General features: G+C 43.5%; 1 protein-coding gene across 4 annotated transcripts in view; it reads left to right on the top strand.

Annotated features, from left to right (window-relative positions):
* Nucleotides 1-1,839: 1,839 nt before the first annotated feature.
* Nucleotides 1,840-22,922, top strand: part of arhgef18b (rho/rac guanine nucleotide exchange factor (GEF) 18b) — an 88,423-nt gene continuing 67,340 nt past the window's right edge. For 2 of the 4 annotated variants that reach the window (XM_063201089.1, XM_063201088.1), the window contains exons 1-4: nt 4,178-4,389; nt 19,454-19,575; nt 20,053-20,609; nt 22,739-22,871. In XM_063201089.1, the coding sequence (XP_063057159.1) occupies nt 4,314-4,389; nt 19,454-19,575; nt 20,053-20,609; nt 22,739-22,871 (888 nt within the window). In that variant the 5' untranslated portion in view covers nt 4,178-4,313. Of the gene's footprint in view, nt 1,922-4,177; nt 4,390-19,429; nt 19,576-20,052; nt 20,610-22,738; nt 22,872-22,922 lie in introns of those variants that run through there. The other 2 variants (XM_063201090.1, XM_063201091.1) reach the window with 2 other exon arrangements.

Raw genomic sequence — 22,922 nt, 5'->3', positions numbered from 1 at the left:
GTTTAGGATGCTACAGTAGCTGAAGTGTGTGTTTTTTACATTTCAATATGATGAAAAGTATTGTGGTAAAATAGAATTTTAATGTAGGCAATAATGTAATGTAATAATGTAGGCAGGCAGCAGATTTGGTCAACCATCTCTTAAAGAGGAAATATTTAGTCATTGTTTAAGATGGATTTTAAAAAAAGTAAAACAGCTATCAAAGCTTTTTTAAGTTATTGTAAGGCAAATAACGTAATGACCTGCAAAATACCTCAATACGTTATTGGCAGAAGGTTATTACAATATTGGAAGAGAAATATTACATTATTGGCTTCATTACATTTCAAATGGGCCCAAATGATTACGTAAATGGTAGTTATTACGTTATGGGCATCGTTATTACATTATCAAAACTTTTTTTAGTGTAAGGCCCATAACGTAATAACCTGCCCATAGCGTAATAACTTATTACGTTATGGGCAGAACGTTATTACGTTATGGGTAGGGATGTGTTATTACGTTATCGGCAAGTTATTACGTTATGGGCTTTATTACGTTTCAAATGGGCCCAAATTATTACGTTATGGGCAGTTATTACGTTATGGGCAGTTATTACGTTTTGGGGTCTTACAGCCCTCCTTAAGGGCCCATATCAGTGCTTGGGCCTTTAGAATCTGTACCACTTTCCCTCCCCTAGCGGCCCCCATGCGGCATTCATAGTACATCCCCAAACGATGTCAGTCCCACAACCATGGTTGACTAGCCAGATGATGCACTTTTTTATATACATATAAAACTCACTTGTTTACCACCACACATCCTTGACGACATCTAAAGAAAAATTGTTTATCTTGGTCTCAAGAGAATGATGAACAGACCAAGGATATGGATCACTGGAACCATGTCGTGTGGTCTGATGAGACCAAGATAAACACATTTGCTTAGATGATGTTAAGCGTCCTCTGCCCGTGGCGTGTTTTGCCAGACACAGTAGGCCTAGTAGTGTAGTGTACTAGGTCTATTAGGATAGGCCAAGGCTAGGATTTCCCTTCGGTCACATCGCGTGCACTGGCATTTCCATAAAACAAATGTCACGCTATGAAACAGGGTAGTTTTAATTTGACCATTTATCTATCATAGACATAGGCTAGTCTGGGAAATCCCATGATGTTACCAACCAATACAAACTTTTCCTAAATGCAATTCATGTTCTTTGACATGCAGGTAGGCCTAACATGTGCTTCTGTCTGACACTGCGGCATCACTTCTCGTGGGAACGAATGGTAAGGCTCGCCGGATGTTTTGCTATCTCACCTCGCGAGTCGTGCTTATCATGCTTCATCGTCTTCATTTGCAACCAAAGTATGGTACAAAGTCAAGGATGTGCTAGTTTTTGCAAAAGCCTACCAACACAATCCCTCGACTCCGCCTGAAAATATCAGGTGAACCAAAGACGTTTAGTTGAAGCAGACTGAATGTGCACGTGCGCGCTCTGGCGCGCGTAAAAAGGCAAGTGATACACTCGAATCAGAGCCGAGATAAAAGGTTGAGCCAATGCCACCATTGCAATTTTAGCAAAATCTCACTCTTCATTCTAAGAAAATCAAAAGTGTGCTTGTACATCGGCCCGGTGGTTAAACGCCTTTCACTTTCACATTGCCGTGTCCCCTGTCACAAGGCCTGCAGTCATTCGACGGTCGCTGGCGGAATGGAGCCCTGTGACAAAAAAGAGGAAGCTGACAGTTCTGATGTGCAGTTGAACTGTATGCGCTTTTCTTTGCAGTTTGCATCTGCCACGGGACGACGCACCGTCCAAATATGAGCTCTTTGTCTAGCATCATATCTAACTAACCTCCATTCATCGAAGCAGTTATTATTCTCAACATTGAAGCTGCTGCATGGTCTTCATCTACTCATTCAAAAGGTTTGGAGATTCAAGGTGAGTTCCCTATCTTAACTGTGTCATAGACTGTAATACTGTACCAGTGTTTCACCACAAACACCAGTGTCCATTACACAGAACTGACATGATAGGGCCTATGGATATAATGCTACATTATTGGAAAGTATACTGTGCTTCATGCTTGTGATAGGTCCTATTGATGGACCCTTGAGTGCTCTCATTTGAGGCTACAGTAATTTAATTTAACATTTTCCACTTTAATTATTATCACATGTTGTGATGCGGCTTTGTATGTCCTACTGATGTTGCTGTACAATACAATGGCAACATATATAGTCTACAGCAAGAGGATAAAATAGATTTCAACCTTGTACAGTTATTTTGCTTCCTCTGAACAGTTTCTTCACCTCCGGTCATGCCATGCAATGAGGAACTGATGGGCAGGTTCAGCAGCTGTATGCATGAGCACATAGTAGCTTGACTTTTGCCACAGTTAAACACAATATATTATGGAATAATAGAACTACAGATCAGCATGGTGCAGTGCTCGGCTTGTCAAGTCTGTCTTGACATTTTTGATGGCATGTGTAGGCAGTCATGGCCAAATGGTTAGGGAGGTGGTCTTCAGAGGGTTGCAGGGTTCGAATCTCACCCTTACCTCTCCCTACACCTCCAGCCATGGCTTAAGTGCCTTTAAGCAAGGCACCGACCTAACCAAACATTGCTCCAGGGATTGTAACCATGACCCTGTAAATGCGTAACTGTAAGTCACTTTTGATAAAAGCGTCAGCTCACTCAGTGTAATGTAATGTAAATATAATGTATTGTGTATAACTACCTGATTATCATACAACATTTATCTGTGCAGTATTAAGGGAGAAGTTTGTTGTTCTTGGCAAAAAAAGATACAGTAGCAGTTACAACTGTAAGAGACAACCCAACCTGCAGCGTGCTGTGTTGGTGCTGCTGGGGTGCGGTGCAGCGCTCATGCTGTGCTCTCTGTTGTTGTCATGCTCTCTGTTGTGGTCACGGTGCTGTACTGCAGGGCCGCTGGCAGCTTTGTCTGGGCCCTGGACAAAGTCATCTGAAAGCGCCCCCACCCCCCACCCCAGCCCAATAGATACAATATAATGAGGACCCAATTCTGGGCCCCCTCTCTCTTCCTGGGCCCGGGACAACTGTCCCCAATGTGCCCTCCTATCGGCACCCCTGGCTGTACTCACTGCATCTCTGTTGACTGTTGGTGTGCTACATAAATGTATGAAATACAGTAGTTTCTTTTTACAGCAACTGCTGGCCCTGTGTAAGAGCAAGGATGTTCTTAAACCTTTATCTAGCCTTTGTGGTCGCATAGGTTGCTGTTGTTATGAAATACGAACGAAGACAGAGACAGGACAAGACCGTGTCAAAAAAAGACACCTTAAAGGTTATACACTAGATATTTCGTGCATTATTTTTGTAAAGGACTTGATTAATTAAATCATGATGGTGTGAACCATACTTAGGTTGTGTAAATTAAGTTGCAATCTTCTTACCTTACTGTATACTCTGCTATGTGTGATGCAAGACAGGCAGTGTTGTGCTTGAACATACAATTCAAAGCCTTGGCTTACATGCAGGGAGGTCCCAGTGCATTATAGGTCATAAAGACCATGCTTCAAAGTTCAACCTGCAACCAACTCCTTTAACAGGCCTAACATTATTCAAATCGTGCTCAATCTGTTTACAATATCACAGCATCTTAGCCAGGGCACATTTATATTGCTAAAACGCAATCAGTACCACATCACGATACTATATTGTCATTACCATATCAAAGTCATCATGGACTCATGAAACACCATAGAAACAAAGTAGTTATGAATAAAAGCACCATAAAAGACACACATCAGTGACCTACAGCAATATTACCATGGAATCATCAATTGGAACACCATAGAAACATACTGTAGTCATGAATAAAATCACTATAAAAGACACACACCAGGGACCTACATCAATGACAGCACTGTATTGAAATAAGTAACTGTGAGGCGAAAGTAGAGAAAACAGCCATCCTTTCATCATCTGCAAGTCCTTAGTCTGGTCTTGCTCTTCTGTCTTCAGCTCCTTTAGTCCTCCCTCCTGCCACACCTCCTCTCCTCCTTTTCTCTTCCCTCCCTCTCTCTCTCTCCCTTTCCCTCCCTCTCTCTCTCCCTCTCTCCCTCTCTCTCTCCCCCATGTCTCCACTCCACTGCATTTCATCCTTGCCTCTCTCTTGGCTCTGTGTACAGTGCTCCTGTCAGCCCTTAGCTATGGAGCTCTGGGTCTGAATCATATGTTAGATAATCCCTCTCCGCTGCTTGGCTGATCCCGCACTGGGATTCTCGCTGCCTCTCGCTTCCTTTGCGCACATTCGAGTGGCTCTCTCTTCGCGAGTTCACCAGCCATGGCGGACTCACCCTTAAACAACTCCTGGCCTTCCTTCTCCAAGCTCTGGATGAAACGATGGTCATTCAAAAGAGGTACATTCACTGTTCTACTTTTCTTCTTATATTACTCTGAGCTCTGTTCTTCTGTGCTGAAGGTCATTTTGTTTTGTTTTTGTTATTTAGGGTTTTTTGGGGGGGGGGGTTTGCTGCTGCACACCCAGTGTATATCGGGCCATAATTTCCCCTTACATTTCGACAGTGAGTGTTTTTTTATGGAGGAGTTAAAGGTTTGGCGTTGTGACGCTTATTTCAGCTCCTTTTAGCGTACTTTGCCTTACTCAGTGCTGTTGACTGTGGGCTCTGTGGTTACTTTTTTGGCACTGTTGCGTGGATTTGTGAAGGCCATATCACTTATGGAATTTGTCATTGGGGGACTTCATCCATGTAAAATGGCATTTGACTTTAAATTGCCTGTAGACATAGAAGTAAAAGCAAAGTAAAATAAAAAACCCTCATTAAAGACGATGGAATAATTGATGTAATAACTATCTAATATTATGTACTAATGTTGTACTTACATTATGAATTTACTCCTACTCTACACACATCTATTAAATAGGTATATCAAGTTCAACCTCTTGTGTGGAGTCATGTGAAAAGGTGCGGCAGCATCTCAGCCCAGACATCAAGAGTGTGTGTTGAGCAACTAAGTTAGGGTGAAATTTCAATGACGCACAATACTATCTGATATCTCGTCTCGTGAGAATTGTTTGTCTTTTCACGAGAAAGCCACATGTTTACCTGTATTACCTCAGACCTAATGTCTAGTGTAGTGTTTATCAACGGGGGTGGTGCTTAGTTGTCTTTGGGGCATTAGTCCAATTAATTTTTTAAATAGTAAGGGGGGCATTGATGGAGGCTCATGATGAAGTCAGGGGGCGCTGTGAGGCTCTGAATGAGGTCCAGGGGGCGTTTGTTCAAAAAAGGTTGAAAACCACTGGCTCTGGTGAGTTCTGTAGTCTTCAGGTGTAGAACTGCTCCGCCAGTGGTACATTGTTTAATTCGTTGAGAAACTTAACTACTATGTCCAAAACGCAGAGTCTTCAGTAATTCATAGCAACTTGGTGACAACTTTGGTAATAACAAAAATACTGTGTAGAGACCATATAACCATGTACTGTTTGGTGTTACATGGATTTCCCCCTTTGCTTGAGCTTGAGGGAGCATAATATTGATGCAACAGAACAGCGTGTGTTGTGGTTGATGGAAGTTCATTGTGGTGACACATGTGGATAACATGACTGATCCCGTGTGTGTGTGTGGGGGGGGGAATGTCTTGTGTGGGCGACCTTGTGTGTGTGTGTGTGTGTGTGTGTGTGTGTGTGTGTGTGTGTGTGTGTGTGTGTGTGTGTGTGTGTGTGTGTGTGTGTGTGTGTGTGTGTGTGTGTGTGTGTGTGTGTGTGTGTGTGTGTCTCAAGTCATGCAATAGCCCTCATGTGCCCCTCACGCTGAGGGAATGTCTGCTCCTGTGTGTGTGTGTGTGTGTGTGTGTGTGTGTGTGTGTGTGTGTGTGTGTGTGTGTGTGTGTGTGTGTGTGTGTGTGTGTGTGTGTGTGTGTGTGTGTGTGTGTGTGTGTGTGTGTGTGAGGGGAATAGGGCTTGGGGAACCACTGTGTCTTGTGTGGGCCACCTCCTGTGTGACGTGTGTGTGTGTCTCTGTGTGTCTGTGTGTGTGTGTGTGTGTGTGTGTGTGTGTGTGTGTGTGTGTGTGTGTGTGTGTGTGTGTGTGTGTGTGTGTGTGTGTGTGTGTGTGTGTGTGTGTGTGTGTGTGTGTGTGTGTCAGGTCTCATGTCATGCAGTACCCCCCCTGTGTGATATGTGTGATGTGTGTGTGTCTGTGTCAGTGTCATTGTCTGTGTGCCTGTCAGTTATGTCTCTTTCTGGTAGCCCTTAAACAGGAAATGCCACTCAACTATGACGAGCACTTTTCTACTCAGTCGGATCTGTTCTGCTTTTCTACTCCAAGCCGATGGCAGAAGTGGTAGCATTGTTGATTCTTTCTATATATGCACCAATATGCCCTATATGTTTTGCTGCTGTGGTTCTTATAAAACTGCACCATCTCTTCACCTCTTCACCGCTTGTTATCACACATTATATTGATGATTATTCAGACCTCTCTTGTGTAGCCCCTTACCAGACACCATCTCGCCACTGGGAGGACGTTGTAATCGTCACTGAAAAAGTACACCACTATGATAGTGTACAGGCCCTTTAGTAATACATTACAAATTGGTCATTGTTGCCAATCTGGTAACAGCTAATTTATAACAGGGGTGGTGTCTTAAGGCGTTGAATTTCCCTTTAACTATGGTGTACATTTCATCCCTCTTAGCTTACTGTTACAACATGATGTCACGAGAGCACACATGCAGGCCATACAAACAGGGTCGCTGACAGCTTTGGCTTGGCCCAGGACAAAGTCATTTGAAAGGGGCCCCCACTCCATATTCAATATACAGAGGACCCAATTCTGGGGCCCCCTGTCTCCCTGGACCTGGGACAACTGACCTGTTTGTCCCCCCTGTCGGCTTCCCTGCCTGCATATACTAGTATTGCTTTACACCTTCCCCCTGAGCTCAACACAAGAACAGCCTGTGCAGTCATGCTGCCCCTAACCCCCTACCCCACACCACCCCCTTGTAATCTCGTTAAATACAGGCGTACTCCATCTGACTCACATCACATAACTTGATGATTTGTGCGAGTGGAGCAGAGCGGGGCTCCGAGGATCTAGCTGAGGATCTGGATGCTGTTTGCTCCCCCACCAAAGTGTCCATGGAGGCCCAGCAAGGCTGAACTGGGATAGAGAAGTCACCTGGGCATTCTTGGTTTAACCTGTCTATACCAGAATGGCAATGACCAAGTCATACTGTATTACTTAAGGCCCTGTTTTAGGTCATACATGTAGTAATGTAAATGGATGGACTGCATTTATATAGCGCCTTCCCACTCCTTCGAGCACTCCACCCATTCACACTTACATTCACACACTGGTCGCCGTGGCTGCCACACAGTGTACCACCCTGCCAACTTGGGTTAAGTATCTTGCTCAAGGAATGGGGCTCGAACCAGCAACCTTTGGGTTACCGAACGGCTCTTCTACTACCTGAGCTACCACCGCCCGTAGTAGCGTAGTAGTGTAGTACTATGTCACTGTAGTTAACTTTTCAATGAATGAATGAATTTATTGAATGAATGAATGAATGGATTTATTTAGTCTGTTATATGTAAAAACTAGTGGTGGGCCGTTATCGGCGTTAACGTGCTGCGACAATGTGAGACTCTTATCGCGCGATAAAGAAAATATCGCACGTTAATCTATACTCAAAATATGGCTTTGGAGTTTGGGTATGCACGTCACCATAGCGCTTGATTGACAGACGCTTTCAGACTGCGCCCCAGTCGCTTCTCCTCTCCACCTGTTGCTATCAGCAGACCTAAATATGAACAGGGTTTGCATGCTGAAAACATTAATCTCTCTGCCGTGGTAGGTGTTGTTTGAGTGTTTTTTCATAAATGGTAGACTAAAGAGACGTTATTGTTTGAGGTGAAGCATAGGGAGACATTGTGTGAGTAGCCTACCAGCCCGACATAGCCTACATTTCCTCACGCATTGCATGGAACACATAAACATTGATTGCATGGACCACATGAACAACTTCCTGAAATCTTGCCTGTGCCATAATTGCAAAACATTCCGTGTGATATGCATTTTGAAGATTGTCAAACTGAAACTGTCAATATCTACTCTCGCTGAATGTTTGTGTAATTGTGTTGCGATCACGCATTTGCGACTATTGAGATACAACAGACGGTAATAATAAACCTCGCGGTTGCCGCGCTTGAGGTTTATTTTTTATTTTTTTGCAAACTGAATTCATTTCAAGTTCTTACTCCTCGAGAATTTTAACTCTGAGAACAACTGTCGGGTCCCCAAAGGCCAGTGCTGTAGGTTCTAGAAATCCAGCCTGGAGCTGTGGGCTGCTGTGCGCAGAGCTCCTCCCTCTCTTAAAGGAGCGGCTGCTCTTTTTAACAGTCAGTGGCAGATCTCTCTCTCTCTCTCTCTCTCTCTCTCTCTCTCTCTCTCTCTCTCTCTCTCTCCCCATTAGAAATGCTGAATTGTTGAGGTCATTTTGTTTAAATAGCCTAATTGTTTGATAGATTTATCTGTAGGGTCTATTCGCCTATACAACTTATAGCGCTGTTCATTCTGAAATTTCAGTATCTTATAACTGTAAATGCTTCCTAACATATTTGACACACTTTACAAATATTGCAGTGATTTTTTTCATCACCAAGTATCAACATGACCATTTTTTCAAGATGAGATGCATTTGGGAAAAAAGAGATGAGCTCTGATCTAATGTGCCATCTTTCTTAAGAAACCCCAAGGTTTTTTTCGGCATTATTTCGCTAGCGTGCCTATTCTGAATGAGCCATTTTGATATAGATTAATCTAGATTAATCTAGATTAATTTCATAATTACAGTGAGATTAATCTAGATTAAAAAAATTAATCTATGCCCACCCCTAGTAAAAACATTGAACAGCAATAACAACAATAACCATACATTGAAAGGGATAGACAGGGGGCGCGAACTCGCCACCACGCCTATGGGAGTCACAGCACAATACCGCTGGACCAAGAAACTAGTCTCCTAGTCCAACGGCATCGACACTGTATGAGGCTTTGGAAGGGAGGTTTACTAACGTTCCATGCCAACTCTGCTAGGTAGCCTCCGTTACAATGGCAGCAGGCTAGGTCATGAGATGGCGTTCTTACACATACTCAAATCCATACATACATACATACATACATATGCATATTCAACCACATTCATTCAAAACACATCGAAAAAAGAGATGGCTATATGAAAAAGAAATGCATTTAAAATTATTCTGGAAATCACCTGACACATAATGTTGAAACTCTAGTAATTTTGTTTTAACTATTTTTTTAAATTTGTCTTGAAACTGTTGGCGTAATGGCTATTACAGCGTTCCACTGGTGGCATGGCGTGTATTATGGGACCCACTCACACATATAACATGTTTTCGTACTACGTACTGTATATCCTTTGGCCCCTGGTATAGGGGCTGTCTCGGCCCACCAAGGAAATGCCCTGTATGCCAGATTAGCAGTCCATCCCTAAGGCCCAGGCAGGTAGGCAGGCTCCCTCTCCCTAACAGCGGCGACAATAGTACAACAGCACTGCTGGGATCTGTCCCTCTCTGTACTGGACATGTCTGTGCTGGAGTTTAGCTCTGTGTTTAGTTTTTCGCCCTGGTTGGCACCGTAAAGTGTGGCAGGCCCGACCATAAAAGGATGCCCCCAACAAGCATAACAAGCATCATGCTTTGCCATGGTTTACAAACTTGTTTAAATAATGCAAGTTTGGACACTAACAGACAATCCTGTCTTCTAACTTGGACACCGTGGAGCATGGGTGATTTACATTTAAAAACAAAAAAAAATGCAGCGATGGCGCTAGTGTCGGCGTATTGTTTAGAGGAGAGCGCTTCTGAAAGTCAGGCTTGGGGGGTGCGACTGCGAAGTGTAGGCCCTGGTTTATAGTAACACTCCAAAACGGCTACTGCTAGTTGGGAAGTCTGTTTTTCATCCCATCCCAGGCCCACTCCTCTGAATGGGTATAACCCCCCAACACACACACATGCGCGCGCGCGCGCACACACACACACACACACACGCACACACACGCACTAGTACACACACATACAAGTACACAGACACACACACACACACACACACACACACACACACACACACACGCACACACGCACACACACACACCTTAAGCTGAGCCGCCTCTCACACGCCACGGGGCTCTGGCAGGAGATTGCTTATTCTGATATATAACGTAGATCTATGTCAGACAGGGATGGGCAACTTTGATGATGTGGAGGGCCACATTTTATTCATCGGCTCCATCTGAGGGCCATATGACCACGGATCTGACTGCAACTCGTAGAGTTTGAGATGCAATTGGTTGCTCACTGACTGCTGATATTGTTTGAAAGGTATAAGTGTTCTGTATCGGCCAACACTATAATTACAATAGATTGTTTCAGTATTGTTTTTTTTTATCTTGGCATTATCATTATTATTATTATTATTATTATTATTTTTAATTATGTTTTATCTATGTGGCCCCCGGGCCCCCAGTTGCCCATCCCAGGTCTATGTTAGGGTGATGCAGGCAAAGATCAAGCTAATTCTCACAGTGTTGCTACAGCAAGACATGGTGTTAAACTCCGGTGTTGTAGCCCCATAATGCACGCACCCTGTACCACCAGTGGCACGCTGTAAAAGTCACTGAAAGGTAAGTAGTAGCTTTTTCTAATTTTCCTTTTGTTTCCTTTTAACCACTACTGGTAACTGAGTTGGATTTATCTTGACGCATGCAGGTGAATGATGAGGAGAAGTTGATGTTCCAGTTTGTCCATTTAATGCAGATAATGATGGTTGTTTACAGATAACTTAAAACTTGTTGAAAAATAAAGACAAAAAACTGAGAGTTCCTATGTGCTATATGAATCAGTCCAGCCCACACGGTCAAAGGACTGTGTGCCCTCTCAGCCACACTGGATGCCGTGACCTTTGCCCCTTAAGGCCTTCTCCTTGGGCTCCACCTCCACCTGGGCTCCAGTACCCCAGTCATCCTCTAGGTGGGGTCAGACACACCTGTGGCCAAGTTCACTCTCTCACTCATTCACTCACTCACACAAACACACACTAATACAGAAGACCAAAAAAGGGAAATGGTAAGAATAAACAAAAAGCTCATTTTGGCTCCTACATACCGGCCCCTAATTGTATTTGTAGAAGCAAAACAATTACATAATTAAACAAAAAAGGAGCCATGTTACTCTAATTACTTTTAACTTTTACTTAAACCAATATTTCCAATATTTCAAATGTTCAATTCAAATCAACTGAAGTACAGCATATTCACTTAACTTAAGTTTTCATGTCTTCATCACAGAATCTTCATCATCCTTCAGGAGCAAACACACTTTGAATACTGGTCCCTTCAGCACACTGGTCTTTGTTTGCAACTTCACAACTCTGGTATGTCATCTTGCATCAGGTCTTGCTTTAATACTTCTTCCCAACGACAATGAACCTTGAGGAGTAGTGTTGTCAGCCAGCAGGACGATGTCACCTGGGATGAAGTTTCTTCTTTGTCTTGTCACCTTTGCTGTGCTCCATCCTTTTCTGACCTCCGGGGCACCGGAGTCATCAAGGCCTATGCTCAAGAATGGTGGAAAGTATGTGGCGAGTCTTCCACTTGGTAGGTCCTCCAGTTTTTGTTCACCTGCTCTGCCCCTGTTCATCCTGCAAGACACACACTGAGAGAGAACTTTTCTTGCTGCAGCATTGCCATGCATCATCCAGTATTGCTTTCGTACCTTTGACAGCATACGGATTCTTTGTCCATGTTCAGCTTGAGCATGAATGTGGCGAAGGATTGAGGTGGGCACATGGTGATCTTTGGCCAGGATGGCCTGGTGTTTTCTTTCCTCCAGCATTGTTGTTCTTCTGAGGCGACGACCGACTCTGGGGTTTCCTTCATCCAGCATCGGATCCGGTCTGTAGATGCTGCTTCCTCTGTTCAAGTTGGATTTCCCATCCTGCAGCATGCCTATTTCCTGTGGGAAGGTCTGTCTCTGGACATATGAAATTATTGCACTTTCTGCCATTTTAAAATCATTCACAGTTACAGAGCCTTTCGTGTTCACCTTCACAGACCTTGTATGCATTCTAGTTATCTTCTTACAGTCTTCCTTTGAGTCTCTCTCAATGCTCACTCCTTTAGAGCAGTCATCGTTGTCATGGTTTCTCTGTGTGTCAATGATACTGTCTGTTTTGAAAGGTAAGTTCTTGCAAAAATCATTTTTGACACTGACAGACTCATTGGCAATGTTCTGGAACTTTTCATCAACTGATATTTCACCTTTTTCTTCAAATGCCTTTTTATTTAAATCAGTGTAGTGACTCACCAGTTGTTCTTGCAGGTCAACCAAGGAGATCCTATTTGCAGTCATCGTGGCCATCTCCACTCCTGTGCTGCATCCTCCTTCCAATTGACCGTTAATGACCCAGCCTAACAAACCTTTCAGTGCACAGGGTCCTCCTTCTTGCGAGTTGATTACCTGCCAGGGTTCCATCAGTTTTGCTGCATTCATCCCGATTAGAAGCTCAACATCAGCATCTATTTCCGGTAACTGGACTTCACTAAGGTAAGGCCATTTCCTTAAATCCTCCTGTGTTGGAATGTTGTCCTTTGTTGCCGGCAAAGATGTGTGAGTATACACTTCAGACAGAGGCATGAATGTGCTGCCTTTCAACTCACTCACCTCAATTCCCAAAGCTAGCATACTCTTGATGGGCCTCTCTTGTGCAAGTGTTCTCAGCAATACAGTGGTTGGTTTTGTGTCTACTCTCAATCTCTTTGCTAATCTCTCTGTGCAGAACGAGGTTGAACTGCCCGGATCCAGAAAAGCATACGTTTGTATTACCTTGTTGGCTTTGGCAGACCTGACTTGTACAGGTAAGATTGAGAGTGCACATTTAGATGTTCCGGCCCCATTATACGCACACAGCTGTGATGCTGCATCTGTGACCTGGTGTGACTGCTCTGACTTCTGGGTCTGACCTTTGAAATGAAAGTGGATGTGCAACACACTGGGATGCTTCTGGTTGCAGGTGGTACATGACAGCCGTCCTTTGCAGTCTTTGCTTAAGTGTCCTTTGCTTAAACACCCAAAGCAGAGTCCCTTTTCCTTTAAAAGGTCCAACTTTTCCCTGTGTGTTTTCATCTTGAAGTCTGGACAGTGCTCTATGGTGTGATCACCATTGCAGCATATACATTCAGGTTTCACATCGCTGTTATTGCTTGGAGTCACTGGGGTGCTAAGTGCTACTACACTGGTTGCATATGAAGATGTGGGCTTGTGTGGCTTACTTGCATCGTCTCTCTTAGTCCTATTCACGACTGAATCCCGTATGTCACCAAATATGGGATTGGAGCATCTTTTAGCCTGTTTCTCAATGAATTGTACAAGATCTGCAAACGTGATTTTGCTTTTGCTCTCCAGTTTTTCCTCTGCCTTGGACCGCCATTTGTCCCGCAACTTATAGGGCAACTTCATCACGATGGCTTTCAAAGTAGATGCTGTGTTCAGTTCATCCATGTAGTTAAGCTTTGTCATGAGGTTTCTGCAGCCTTTGAGGTACAGTGCAAAGTCATTCAATGCTTTGGGGTCTTCAGGCTTTATGCTCTGCCAGTTGAGGACTTTGTCAATGTGGGCAGTGGAAATTTTGTATTCATTGCCGAATTGTTCTTGCAGTAAGCGCTTGGCCCTAAGGTAGCCTTGATCTGCATCCATGTGCTGGCAACTTTTTACTAAGTCCCTTGCTTGCCCCATTGTAAATTGCTCCAGGTAGAACAGTCTGTCTCGTGCATCACTCGTCTTTTTTTCAATGTTATGCTCAAAGGATGTTATGAATGACCTAAACTGCAGAATGTCCCCCTCAAAGATGGTAACAGTTTTGGGGGGCAGTAAAGACAATTGTTGCTGTTTGAGAAGCATAGAGGAGATCTCATTTTGCCTATTCAGAATTGCAAGTAGGTTGTTAGGGGGTGTGACATCTTGAACATTGTTCTGTGAGGGGCTTTGCTGCACATCATCCTGTTCTGACGGTACGGGACCTACAATGTCAGACTGTGACCTCACAAGAACATCATCGGCCAATTGCCTATATTGTGTGCTGAGCTCAACTAGTTCTGACTGATCTTGAGATTGTTCAAGTACGGGTTGTGGGAGCTCATACCTTCTCTGAGTTGCAGCATCTGCTTGTGCAGGTAAGGGCCTTGGTGCTGCAGTCACAGCATCTTGAGTTCCTTGGAGTGACCAGGTCCCTCTCTGGTCATTTTGAGAAGCTGTTTGTTGCTGTGGCTGAAGAGGCATGGGGAGATGTTGTGCTTGGTCCTTTGGTCGCACACTCCTTGTCTCTTGCACATTGGTGGTTTGTGGCCTAGTGCTTGTCACTGATGCATTTGTAGTTTGCGGCCCTCTCCTGAACTCTGGCATACTGGTGCTCTGAGGTGCAACCTGCAGTGTGTCCATATCGGCAACATCTAAGTTCCTTTCCTCAAAGTATTTGTTCATGCCATCAACTGGAGTAGATGATACTTGTTCCTCAACAATGAGTACTGCAAGTTTGGCATTGGTAGCAGACAACTCAGTTTCAAGGTCTAATGTTTCCCTCTGTCTTCTTATTTCATCTCTTTGTCTAAGTAGACACTCTTCTTTTTCTTCCAATGCATGTCTTTGTTTTAATGCAGCAGCTTTGGCTAAAAGTGCAGCTTTCTGAGCTAGTGCTTCCTGACAAGCTGATTCTGCTCTTGAATATGCACTTCTTCTAGACCTCAAACTCATTACAGCAGAGATACTGTCTTTGGAGCCAATTTCATCATCATCATCTTCTGTCTGAGTTTCAGCAGGACATGATCTAATCCACTCAACAACTTTAGTCTGGAATTCATTGATATTTATCATCTTTGGTTGATACCACTTTTCTGTGTCTGTAGTACGTTCTTCCTTTGTCAGTAAAGCTTGGTATCCTTTGTGCAAGTCGTTAAGTTCATCTAACATTTCTGTGAATTTCTGAAAGTCTGCCTTTACTTTCTCCAAATTTCGTGGATCTGACAAATGTTCACTTATTTTGTTCATTTTTCGACTTATTACACCACTTTTGTTCTTTCTAAGACGCTTTGCATCATTCTTCTTTTCTAACTCAGACATTTCTTTCTTTTCTTGAGTTTCAACAGGTGCAGGCCCTTCTATGTTGCTAACAGGTGTAGCATCCTCCATCTTGCTAACAGGTGTAGCATCCTCCATCTTGCTAACAAGCTCTTTGTCCATCTCAGCAAACTAAAAAGTCCTTTTTTCTTCAAAAATATAACTAAATATTCATCTCAATGAATTGATATAAAACTGCTGAGTAAGTAGGTTAAAGTCTCTCTCATCAAAACGTACCGATTGCAGTAGATTTAAATGGATCCTGTTCGCCCTCGGCCTTCAGGTAGGTTATCCACTCACATGTGCTTCCTTTGTTCCAGGTAAGTTGAAGTTCCTCTTTTCTCCAAGTTCCTTTGTTCCAGGTAAGTGGAAGTTCCTTTGTTTTAGCTCACTTGTCCGTCCTTTTTTCCAGATATCCTGAAATGTCCTTTTTCCAGGTGAATCCACACGGAGCAGTCCTTTGACTTAATTGTAGTAGCTTTTTCTAATTTTCCTTTTGTTTCCTTTTAACCACTACTGGTGACTGAGTTGGATTTATCTTGACGCGTGCAGGTGAATGATGAGGAGAAGTTGATGTTCCAGTTTGTCCATTTAATGCAGATAATGATGGTTGTTTACAGATAACTTAAAACTTGTTGAAAAATAAAGACAAAAAACTGAGAGTTCCTATGTGCTATATGAATCAGTCCAGCCCACACGGTCAAAGGACTGTGTGCCCTCTCAGCCACACTGGATGCCGTGACCTTTGCCCCTTAAGGCCTTCTCCTTGGGCTCCACCTCCACCTGGGCTCCAGTACCCCAGTCATCCTCTAGGTGGGGTCAGACACACCTGTGGCCAAGTTCACTCTCTCACTCATTCACTCACTCACACAAACACACACTAATACAGAAGACCAAAAAAGGGAAATGGTAAGAATAAACAAAAAGCTCATTTTGGCTCCTACAGTAAAATATCATAGTATTACTCCACCATGACATAACAGAATGCTTTTAGTAGTGCACTATGTCTCAGTCATTGCCATTCTAGTAACAGCAAATTTATAACGCCATGTTTTAACGGGCAATAACAATAACAAAGAATTAGGTCGAGGATTTCTTGCAATAGACCACAAGTCTTGAATATTACATGTCATGTTATGGAGTCAGTAAATTTGACGCTGCACCCACTTTTGCATCCTACTCAACATGCCCTGGTCAATTTTAGGTAGGATACATTTTGGTTTCATTGAGATTCCTGTACATTCCTTTCTTTTGCTGAGATGGTTATTTTTACCTCTTGAGTGCCTTGAGCCAACTTCCTGTTGGCCCTATCTAACTTCATGTTGACAGCAGAGTTAAGCTTATTAAAAAAAATGGTGGCAAGCAGCCTTCTGTGTGCTTATTCTACAAACAGCCCACTATGCCAGTAGATAGGTGGAGATCAGTGTGGAGCCCAGCTTCCCAGGCTAAGGAAGCAGGCAGCAAGTTGCCCTGTTGTGTTGCCCCCATCTTTTTTCTTTTTTTTAAAGATATGTTTTGCCTTTGTCGAGAGAGACAAGAAACAAGTGGTGAGAGAGAGAGGGACAGGGAAGGACTGGCAAAGGACCCAGGTAGGAATCAAACCTGCTTCACCGGTGTAGCTGTGCAGTGCCCTACCATTTGAGCCACGGCAGGGCCGTCCCCATCTCTTTACACAAACATCAGAGTGAGCGTGGTTAACAAAAGACCAACAAAGGTCGGCGTCTGCGCCTGCACTTAACACCTGTGTATTGCTTGGTGCGTGCACTCCCAAAAAGTAGTAATCACTCAAGATAATGGAAAAAAGGAGGCGCACACAAGGCTTGTGTGAAAAAGTGTATTGAAGCCGAAATTAAACAACAGAAGTCTAAGGTTAACTGACTTGTCCTACTGGAAACATTGAGAATGGACTAGTTCCGAAACGTCTGTTTCTCCAGTTAACCTTAGACTTCTGTTCTTTAATTTCGGCTTCAATACACTTTTTCACACAAGCCTTGTGTGCGCCTGCTTTTTTCCATTATCTTGAGTGAGCGTGGGTTCCAGAAAACACAGAATGAGGTGTTATTATTCTTGTGCAAAACACATACGCTAAGTGAACACTAGATGAATGGCGGATGGTGGACTTGAGGGAGAAATAAAGGCTCATGACACTAACATTAGACTTTATTAAAGGGACACTGTGCAGGAAATGGTCAAAAAAGGTACTGCAACTATGCTGCTCATTGAAACTGGGCTGCCTGTTACCAAATTTGATCTTTACATGAAAGTTTACTGAGTAATACAATTTTTCTAGTGTGGTCCAAGTAGAGTCATTTTTGCAGCTTAAAATGGCTATTTTTGGAAATGCAAAATGGCGGACCATGGAGAAGATCCCCCTTTTAATGTATGAAAATTGCAATTTTTCCAGTCATAATAAATCATTAGAATTTGATGGTGGTGGTCAGTATTCATGAAAAAGGTAAAATTAGTGAATGGGCAGCATGACTTCTGGAAATAAATCACTAAAAATCTCGCACAGTGTCCCTTTAAGCATAAATAAAATACACATCCATAAACTAGAGTAGCCTACATACATTCCATACATTTTGACAAAACATATCAGGTCAGGTGTATGCAGCAGTTGAGGCAGAGGCTTAATGATGAGCTGTTTGGTATTTGTTGGCTGCTGGCTTCATCCCCTTCCAAGCAGTTATGCTGGGGTGCGTTGGTTGCTGGGGCTTCCCATGCTAAGTTCTTGCCTGATTATCATCGACGTTCAAATCTCTTCGAGACTTGGTCTGACCAAGAGCATAACAATAAACATTTCCCAAACGGCATGGTTGACCCGCCTCCCCTGGTTTGCTTATGGTTGTTTGCTTCACGTCAAAGTGAAAAGACTTCCCGTATTTTCGGGAACTCAGAAAGTACTTGCATTGCTCTTGACCTGACTAGTTGCAACGCTGAAGGTGTTGCGTCACTAGGAGGGCGCGGCCTGGCTAGCTAAGTTGCCCGCAGTGGTGTAGTCTAGAACGCAGGTATACGGAGTATACCCACTTGATTTCAGGGATTTCAGTATACCCACTTAAAATTGATTGATCCATTATTTAGAATAGCACAAATATATACAATATACCCACTTCAAAAATGCCCAAATATAAAGTATACCCATCATAAAAAAGTAGTCTACACCACTGGTTCCCTGTTGCCCCCATCTCTTTAAGCAAACATAATTTTGAGTGAGCGTGAGTAAACATTGTTCTGCCGAGCAGTCTGTTGTGCAGCAGTTGTTCATTCACTGTGCCTCTGTGTTCCTCAGCTGGGATGTGGTTGCTATGCCCCAGATACACATACATGCAGTACACATACCCAGATCTAACCATCTGTTAAAAACAACATTACAGTTACAAAGGTACGTTTATAGCCTAGACGCTGGTCGTAATGTGTGATGATCTAAAGATAGAATGCAGCATATTCAATCTTGGTAGACAGTTTCAAACAAATAAAGCAATTACTAAGAAAATGTTTTGCTTATCACGCAATCAAATTGAATCCCCCTCTATATTTTTGAAGCGAGGTCTTGATTGTTGCGTAATTGCTCTGTATGAGACACTCTGTTTGCCATTTACAACAGTAAACACACACACACACACACACACACACACACACACACACACACACACACACACACACACACACACACACACACACACACACACACACACACACACACACACACACACACACACACACACACACAGATAGAGGACTGTGAGAAGCGGTGTGGTAAATCTGACAATAACAGTTTAATTGGATCACGTGTCAATGTTACTAACCCACCAGCACAAAACCTTACCCTCTGACTGTAGATGAGTACCACACTAGTGCAATGGCTTCACTCAAATCGACACTTCATACTTATGGCTGTTTACATTTGGCAGGCACAGGTATGGTGAGTGCATAAATCTGTAGCCTGTAGGGTTTTTTTCATCAGGCTCTGCACTGTAAACATATTTGTTAACTCAATTTAACTCAATCAAGTCATCGTTTTGCTTTGATTGGTTAAATTGAGTCAATGTATAGTGTGTGCAATGCATGTGCCCTGCCTGGCTGATTTATAATTAATTTGAAGGATTATTTTCACAGGTATTTTGTATAGTGATGTAAAGTAACTAAGTTTGAAACTCAACTCAAGGCTTAACTTAAACCCCTAAGGCAGAAGGGCAACTTACTTTTTTACGTTTAACTGGCTACAATGTTTTACAGTACAGGCACTGTTGTTTTTCGTTGGACAGGGTCTGAAGGTAAACCATGTGTTCCTCCTGCAAACCTAGACTCTGGGATCGACATCTCCTCGTCCCTGTCTCCCTCATCCATCCCAGAAGACGTTTTCTTCAATAGCTTGACTGAGGAGCAGGTAAGAATACCTTGAACTGATCCTACCTGAACATTGGTATTGTTTTCTAATACGTGTCTTGTTTGAGTGCTGTTTTGACTGGTTGGAATGTTCTGCTTGTCTTTAATTACACTGTAAACCATTGCAAGCTAGTTAAAGGTAAAAAAGGAAGTTTCCCTGCTGACTTAAGTTGATAAGTTAACTCAACTCGAAACTTAACTCAATTCGAGGCTTTCTGAAGTTGAATTAACGTACAAACTTAAGTCAGCAGGGCAACTTGCTTTTTTATGTTTAACTGGGTGCAATGTTTTGTAGTGTAGTTACTCAAAATTATCATACTGAATCTTGTGCAGTTGTACTTCCTGCACAAATTTACCCTGACCTCATTTGTGGTTTATTATTTTTGTACGTCAAGACAAACTATTTCAACCTTGGATGAAATCCTGTGTTTGGCATACTGATGGAGTGCAGTCTTTGCATGTACTGTATGTGTGCTAGAGTCCCAGTTCGACAGAGAGCGACTATGAGAACCCCGGAGAACAAGAAGTGGCGAGCAGCTCTGAAGACCTCCTCGACTTCAACCCGTCTCTGAGAGACTCCGAGTTCTTCAGAGACCTTCATCCTCCTCCCGACCACACAGCAACAGCACAGACCCACAAGAAAGCACCTCCCACTCCCACCACAGCCCTGTCCATCGTCATCACCCCCGTCGGCGAGCACTCTCTCAGTCCCACGCTGCACGTCTACCAGATAGTGGACCAAGGCGGCTCTGGTCCAGAGCCCCCCGTGACGTCCGCCCTGTGCCAGGCAGCAGCAGCGGCGGCGCCCTGGCACTTCAGCAGCAGTAACAGCAGCAACATGGAGAACCAGCATGGAGACTCGGAGCAGCCCACAGTCACCGTTAACACCACGGTGCAGCTGGGGGACCCAGAGGAGCCCCATCAGTACCTGTCGGACTCGGATGCAGACAACATCCCCATGCTGGTGAGGTCTTTGTCCACCTCGAGGCGACACAGCTGGGACGCGCCTATCTCCCCCATTGACCTGGGCAGAAGGTGGGTGGAGTTTATGGCTTTTTAAAATGATGTTTTGCAGTTTGTTTATTTAAAGCAGGGAGAGCATATACTGAGCGCATATACTGATGTAAAAATGTACAAATATTGTAGTGATATAGGCTAATGTCCTTCTTTAGTCCTTAGACAGGTTGATGATCCCTTAAAAAGACATTAGCAATAGCATGTCAAAAAAATAATTTTCGAAGAAGATAAATGCACTACCAATACAATTGCTGCACATTGTGAATGGCAATGGCAGTAAGTGACCCTGATATAGAAAATACAGCACTGATTACATTGTCATCTTCTGTTTACTTTTTCTTTACATAAGCTCTTGAAGGTGTTTTACGGGCTGTAGTTAAGTTAACGGTATGCATCCGATCCGTGTTTAGCAAATCATTGCTCGTGAGGTTTTGTTTTTGCAGGTTTTGTTTGGGGGTTTGTTTTAAGGGGGTCTGTATTTTCCGATTGTCAGATAGGTGCATGGATGGTTATGTCTTGTTTACACCAGTCAGGGTCTGAGCTGAGAAGAGCGGCAGTAGCAGTAGCAGGTCTATTATTAGAGCCCTCAATACTGACTGCACGGCAGGGTTGCCAGATTGGGCGATTACCCGCCCAATTGGGCTACTTGGGATGACCGTCTGCGAATAAAAATGGGAAAAATTGGCCATTTGGCATTTTATTTTGCCGTGTTATGCCCATAGAAATCAATGTAATTTGTCGAAATTGGGCGGAATTTTGCGCATTTTGGCGTTTTTGAGAACCTTTTGGGATTTGATCAGACACATCTGGCAACACTACTGCACGGCCTGCTGAGAGGGACCTACAAACTTCCTTTTTTGTTGTTGCCAACGCAGAAAGAGAAAATGTGAAACAGAAGCTGTGGTCGTGGTCTGCTTGCATGTACAAACACACACACACACACACAGGGAGGCCGACAGGGAGGGACAAAGGGGACAGTTGTCCCAGGCCCAGGGACGGAGGGGGCCCATAACTGGGTTCTCTTTACATTTGTATGTATTGGGTGGGGGGCCCTTTCATATGACTAGTTTGTCCTGGGCCCAGCCAAAGCTGTCAGCGGCCCTGCACACACACACACACACACACACACACACACACACACACACACACACACACACACACACACACACACACACACACACACACACACACACACACACACACACACACACACACACACACACACAGCACAGCACAGTGGCTGAAAGAGGATGGCCACCATGGTTGTTTTCTCTTGTCCTCTTAACATGACAGCTTGCAAACCTAGACATTTCTCTCCCATTTAAGGCCAACAGCTGATAAGAAATGTGGAGGATGGGTTAAAATGTTAATGATATGTTAAGTGGGCAAGATAAATTGATTTAGATAAAATAAAACAGTTTTTATCGCATTCATTTCACTCTGATATTATTATTGCTGTGCATGTGGTAGGAGTATGACTATAAACTTCAGTAGCTACAGTATGACTTCTGTGGAAATCAGGATGATGGGCTTACTCAGGGGGCGTAAAGGGGTGCTACAGGGTCTGAAAAAGTATAGCAAGATAAAAGAATTTTGAATAATTAATGTACACCAAAATAAACAAAAAATAACTACACAATATAATAATCTATTGCATCTATATATCTCACATTGCATATATCCCATTGGGGCACTAACACAGACATGACAAGACTGGTTGTGGAAGAGAAAATAGTGAACCATGGCCCATTTGAGAGGGGCCTTGATTGGAATCTTCCAGTATGTGGGGGGCCCTGTCAAGGTAAAGTTTGGGAACCCCTGGACTAACTACTACACGAGGGCTCCTATACTTGGCTTTGGCTGTGGGCCTCTCTTTGCACAGGTGTTGAGGTGTCCCTAAGTCATTCCTGACGCAAACTTCTCTTGCTAATGATTCTGTGTGTTTCTCTGGAATAGTATTTCTAACTGATGATACACACACACACTTCTCATTTGAATCATAGTGTCTTACACCGCCTGAAAGGAAAGAGGCGTTTTATTCACGAAACAAGGTCAATATAGTATGTAATGTGTCCTTACTGTGGTGTGTCTGTGTTTGTTTGTGGGTTTTTTTTTAACAATTAACAGTTATTTTACATTGATTTTAGACTTAGCCTGGACACCACTGCAATGGACAGCGATGGGGAGGAATCAATTCTGGTCAAGTCCAAATGCGGCCAGCACTTTGTTTACCCAGAATGCTCTGAGGACGAGGGACATGACAATGACTTTCAACAGGAGGTTAGTACTTGTTAACGATGCTAAACACTTAACCCCTTAAGACGCGGCTTT

Source organism: Engraulis encrasicolus, chromosome 6, assembly GCF_034702125.1.
Source record: "Engraulis encrasicolus isolate BLACKSEA-1 chromosome 6, IST_EnEncr_1.0, whole genome shotgun sequence".
Taxonomy (NCBI): Eukaryota; Metazoa; Chordata; class Actinopteri; order Clupeiformes; family Engraulidae; genus Engraulis; species Engraulis encrasicolus.
The sequence above is the reverse complement of the archived record's forward strand: the minus strand, read 5'-3'. Positions and strand labels throughout refer to the sequence as shown.